Source organism: Bison bison, unplaced genomic scaffold (assembly GCF_000754665.1).
Source record: "Bison bison bison isolate TAMUID 2011002044 unplaced genomic scaffold, Bison_UMD1.0 scf7180017864383, whole genome shotgun sequence".
NCBI lineage: Eukaryota > Metazoa > Chordata > Mammalia > Artiodactyla > Bovidae > Bison > Bison bison.
In genome coordinates, this window is record NW_011494955.1 from 1153711 (window position 1) to 1159675 (window position 5965).

General features: G+C 47.5%; 1 protein-coding gene across 1 annotated transcript in view; it reads left to right on the forward strand.

The window, feature by feature from the left end:
* LOC105001423 (zinc finger protein 419-like) overlaps positions 1–5965 on the forward strand; it is a 9955-nt gene extending 3990 nt beyond the window's left edge. Inside the window, exons 2-4 of the mRNA XM_010857677.1 lie at positions 1145–1183; positions 2149–2275; positions 4238–5965. Coding sequence (XP_010855979.1) covers positions 1145–1183; positions 2149–2275; positions 4238–4998 — 927 coding nt within the window. The 3' untranslated portion in view covers positions 4999–5965. The remainder of the gene's footprint in view (positions 1–1144; positions 1184–2148; positions 2276–4237) is intronic.

Here is a 5965-nt window from a genome sequence, read left to right on the forward strand (position 1 = left end):
CCATTGGGCTGTTTCTAAGTTGTATGCATTACAGTGAACCAGAAGAAAGGAAAGTGATTTCTTTACTTTCGTGGGTCATTTTATCAAATTATCAAAACTGAGGAGGGGTTCATGGGAATCCTTGAATTTGTAGGCAAGTGGAACAGAAGTACTGGTAGCCTGGGAACCACAGGTCAGAACTGGCCTCTCTAAAAGGGGATAGTCCAGTGAGACTGAGCCCTTAAACCTTCAAATTTTGTCCCTAACCTCTGGATGCCAGAATACGATTAATGTAGGGCACCCAGTTGGTATCATGGATCTGATCATTGGTGGTAGGAAAGGTATCATATATTTGGTGTCAGATAGGAAATTATATGGAGAAGGCAACAGCACCCCACTCCAGTACTCTTGCCTGGAAAATCCCATGGAAGGAGGAGCCCGGTAGGCTTCAGTCCATGGGGTTGCGAAGAGTCAGACACGCCTGAGCGACTTCACTTTCACTTTTCACTTTCATGCATTGGAGAAGGAAATGGCAACCCACTCCAGTGTTCTTGCCTGGAGAATCCCAGGGACAGGGGAGCCTGGTGGGCTGCCGTCTCTGGGGTCGCACAGAGTCGGACACGACTGAAGTAACTTAGCAGCAGCAGGAAATCATAGAAGGAATCACATAAACTTCAAGGTGTTGATTAAATGTCAGATTTATATAATGACTTAAAAGACATGTAAGAAGTATCAAATTTTCAAAAACATTTGTGAATGTGTTAATCCTGTGTTCTGTTATAGCTCAGTGATAGCCCAGACATACAGTAATAATGCATCTGATGCCTACAGTAACATCATGAGATAGGCACCATAAATGTTGCCATTTTACACATGAAGACACGGAAACTGAAGGAAGTTGAATCTTTGTCGAAGGCTATCTGAGTTGTCAGGTTATTGCTCTGAAGCCTGAGGGTGTAGGGTCAGAGCCTGAAGTGACTCATGTCCAGGAAAGGGAAGGGAGGACGAAGCGCCGCCTTTCCATCCTCACCAAGATACCCTTGATCTCAGATCCTCCCTCAGAGCCTGAAGTGACTCATCTCCAGGAAAGGGAAGGGAGGACAAAGCTCCGCCTTTCCATCCTCACCAAGATACCCTTGATCTCAGATCCTCCCTCTTTTCACAGGTTCCCACGGTAGCAGCAATGTTTATGGTTCCTGGACAGGTAAGTGCAAGAAGTCGCAGTACCTCCCCAGACGTCATCCCACCACTGGTCCTGACACACAGATACAGGAGACTCAGTTGGCCTGGGGTTGTTGGGCCTTAGTTCTGGCTCTGGGTCACCTCAGGCACAGGACCCTCTTTAGACTGGCCAATTCTGGTCTCTGGTTCCCAGGCTACCAGTACTTCTGTCCCACTTGCCTACAAATTCAGGGATTCCCATGAACCCCCTCCTCCGTTTTGATTGTTGTATTGAGGTGGTCTCCTGTGTCCAGTGGAGAAGGTGAGGTGGTGAGATGTTCCTGGGACAGGAGCCAGCCTGTCCGTGTGCCTGGAGGTGAGACCAAGTGGGGCATGTCCAGCAAAATGCAGGACCCAGGACGTGGGTGGATAAAGACAGCAGAGCCTTTCCTGGGGTGGCAGCCTGAGGAGCTGAATGATTTTCTGCTGTGCAGGGTGAGAGACAGTCGTCTGACATGACACCATGATGTTTGCCTTTAGGTGAGAGTAAGGACACTGTGTCTGAGACGGGAAGTGAGAAGTAGGAGTGATGGGACTTCCTTGGTGGCCTAGCAGCTAAAACTCTGCGCTCCCAATGTAGGGGGCCCAGGGTTCGATCCCTGGTCAGGGAACTAGATCCCACATGCCACAAATAAGAGCTGGTGCAGCCAACAAAAAGTAGGAGTGATGAGCAGGAGGATTGTCCAGAATTACGTATCCTCGTGCTGAGTGTGAGATGTGGCAGGCGTGTCTCACGGGAGGTGTCAGGTGTACAACTAGACACACATCTGGAGATCAGGTGGGGGCGGGGTCCAGGTGTGAAGATACTCCTGAGCAGGTGGACAGCAGGGGGACCATGTCAGATTCCAGGCCCTGAGGTCACAGTGTTGGTGCCATGAAGCTTGGGGTGGGTGGGGAGGGTGTTTTGGTTACAGAGGCCGCTGTGAACTCATGTCCCCCTCCTGACAGGGCCATGTGACCTTTGAGGATGTGGCGGTGTCCTTCTCCCAGGAGGAGTGGGGGCTCCTTGGCGAGGCTCAGAGACTCCTATACTATGACGTCATGCTGGAGAACCTGTCCCTGATAGCCTCCCTGGGTAAGAACTGCATCTGCACACACTGCCTGTGCTGGACTCGGCCCTTCTCTCTGCTTGGCTCACTCCAGCCTTCCTAACCTAGGTCATGGACACTGCTTCCTTCCCTGGTTTCCTGGCATTTGAGCTGTGTCCCCCACTCATAGGTGTTCAGTCTGTGTCACACGCCCTGAAGCCTTTCACAGAAGGGTTTGCTCTTGGAGGCTTGTTGCCTGCTTGTCCACTTCTTTGCTTTGCCAATACTTGGTGTATTGACTGTTTTGCTGGGTGGAAGATCTGTGTCACGGGTTCTAACCTTTTTTTGTGCAGCACCTGCCTCAGTGATAACAGACACTTACGTGGTCAGCATTTGTGGTCAACACTAGGTTATTTTTTCAAGACTCTCCTCAAGGTTCTCCTAATAAAAGTTTTTTTCCTGAAGTCTGTCGCTTTCCTGAAGTTGGGTCACTCTGGGCTGGTGTCTTTGACTGCCCAGTTTGATCTGGTAGGTTCCACCTGCACCCATCCTGAGCTGAGGGGCAGAGGCAGCCCTGGGTGCCTGACGAGGTAGACATCTGTCTGGTCATAGGAAGAGGGTTAACAGGATCTAGGGCTTGGTGAGCAGGAGCTGTAGGAAGGCACGATGTCACTGATGAGTTCTAACCCTGCAGGAACAGGTCTTTCCGCCATGACTGGGTTAGTCTTTAGCTTATCCTGGCTGCACCGCGTTTCTATCTTCCCCATTTTGACACTTCCCCCTTCTGTCTGTTTCTCTGAGTTCATACCCCTGTCCTTTTCTACCCCAGTGTCACCTGCGTCTCTCCTTTCCCTCCCTCCCTGAAATCTTCTCCAATAGCAGTCTGGTCTTTTTGCTAGTTTTTGTGTTTGTTCACTGGTTTTTGCCACACTGCTGGCATGTGGGGTCTTAGTTCCCCAACCAGGGGTGGAACCCCCTCCCACTCCAGCATTGGATGGTGGATTCTTTACCACCAGATCACTGGGGAAGTCCCAGTAGTTGATTCTTTTTTAATTTTAATTGGAAGATATTACTTTACAATATTGTGATGACTCCGCCATACATCAACATGAATTGGCAATAGGCATGCATATGTCCCCTCCTTCTTGAACCCCTCCTCCCACCTTCCTCCCCACCCCATCCCTCCAGGTTGTCACAGAGCACCGGCTTTGGTCATACAGCAAATTTCCATTGGTTATCTATTTAACATATGGTAATGTATGTTTCAATGCTATTCTCTCAAGTCATCCCACTTTCTCCTTCTTCCACTGTTTACAAATGTCTGCTGTTTCTGTCTCTGTCTGTTTTGCTACCCTGCACTGTTTACAATAGCTAGCATGTGGGACAACCTAGATGTCCATTGGCCGATGAATGGATAAGGAAGTTGTGGTACATACATACAATGGAATACTGCTCACCTATAAAAGGAACATACTTGAATTAGTTCTAATGAGGTGGATGAACCTGGAACCTATTACACAGAGTGAAATAAGTCAGAAAGAGAAAAACAAATATATTAATGTGTGTATATATATGTGTGTATGTATATATATATATTTGAAATCTAGAAAGACAGTACCAGTAGTCCATTCTTAGTGTATCTTGGGAGGTGCACATTCTTATATAGTCCTCAAACACTGAGTAGTCAGATGTGAATGCATTTTCCTGAAGTGGGACACATTCTACCTAGTACACTTGTCACCACCCCAAAATCCTGCTGAGCACCACTAGCAGAAGAGTGGGTAGTTCCTCTTAGCACAGCACCATATCCCGGCATCCTGTCTTTTTCCCTGTTCTCTGATCACAGAGGCCTAGTATTCGCAGTAGCCCCTTCTGCCACATGTCTGCCTCCCTTTTTTGAATCGTTTGCTGTGGACTTACTCTCTGGTGTCATACAGAAATCTGCAAATGGGTTTCTGTCCGACAAAAGTCTCCACACACTCTATCAGTACTTTTTGTCTTCCTTTCAGGTTGTTGGCAGGGAGGAAAAGCTGAGAAGGCCATTTCCAAACAGTGTGTCTCTGTAGAGCAGGTGACACAGGACAGAAGCCCACAGCCAGACCCTTCTACCTTGAAGACTCTCGCCTCCAGTGTGTGTGCCCTGGTAGAGAGAGACGTTCTCTACCTGGCTGACCCTGCGCTCAGGCGCAGAGAGATTGAGAAGACTTTCCTCGGCAGCCTGGGCTTTCTCCAGAACCATTCTTCCCACGATGGAGAGCATCCATGCAGAAGCAGGCAGAGGAGAGAGGCCCCCCACTCTGGGCAGGGCCATTACAGGTGCAGCGAATGTGGCAAAGCCTTCAGGAAGAAGTACAAATTCACGGAGCACTGGAGAGTTCACACTGGAGAAAAACCGAATTTGTGCGGTGACTGCGGGAAGTTCTTTAGACAGAGCTCCAGTCTTATTCACCATCGGAAAGGTCACACAGGAGAAAGGCCGTATGAGTGCTGTGACTGTGGGAAGGTCTTTGTCCACAAATATAAACTTTTTGAACACCAGAGAACCCACACTGGAAAAAGACCCTATGAGTGTAATGAATGTGAGAAAGCCTTTGCCCGCAAGGATTCACTTGTCCAGCATCAAAAAATCCACACTGGAGAGAATCCTCGTAAGTGCAGTGAGTGTGGGAAGTGCTTCCTGTACAGAAATAACCTTCTTGCTCACCAAAGGATCCATCCTGGAGAAAAGCCTTATGGGTGTAGCAAATGTGGTCTTTCATCTTCAAAATAAGGCTGCTTTATCACCAGCGAGTCCACACTGGAGAAAAACCTTTCATGTGCAGTGAATGTGGGGAAGCCTATGTCTACAAAGGAAGTCTTGTCGTGCATAAGAGAATTCATACTTTGGAGAAGGCATATGGGTGTAACAAATGTGGGAAACTGTTTACAACCAGCTTTGCCCTCAACAGACATGAGAATATTCACACTGCATGAAGGCATTACCAGTGCACCAAATGTGGGAAAGCTCTCAATGGCAAAGTTAAACTCGATGAGCACCAGAGAACCCACACTGGAGAAAGACCCTCTAAGTGTAACAAATGTGAGAAAGCCTTCATGCGCAAGGCTACACTTGTTCAGCACCAAAAAGCCCACCCTGGAGTAAAGCCTTTTAAATGCAGTGAATGTGGGAGGCCCTTCACTTACAAAACAAGCCTTGTTGTCCACCAGAGAACTCACACTAGATGAAAGCCTCATAAGCATGGCTCTTTGTAGGCAGCTCCAAGTTCATAAAAAACAGGAAAGTTCACACTTGGGAAGTGCCCTTCTGAATTTAGACTTGCCTTCATTCGAGTTAACATCTGGTAACACAGCTCCTGTGTTACGAGTAGGTGGATGTGCAACTTTTGTAGAGTCACTCAACCTTTTCTAAAGTGGTTAAATCTTTACAGTCTCACTGGAAGCACTAAAATCCGAGTTTCTGTTCTTTCCATTCTTGCCAACACTTGGTGTGTTTGGGTTTTCTTATTTCTGTGATATGATAGCTGTATCCAATGATTTGAAGTAGCATTTTCCTAATGACATGATGCTGAGTCATTTTCCACGTGTTAATTTCCACGCATATATCATTGAAATTGCTGTTCATATGATTTACCCTCTTAACTACTGACTAAATGTTTCTTCATGGATTATTGATTGAGGTACTCTGCTGGAAATATTTACCAGTATTCCGCCACACTTGGTCATCTCAGTTCAGTCAC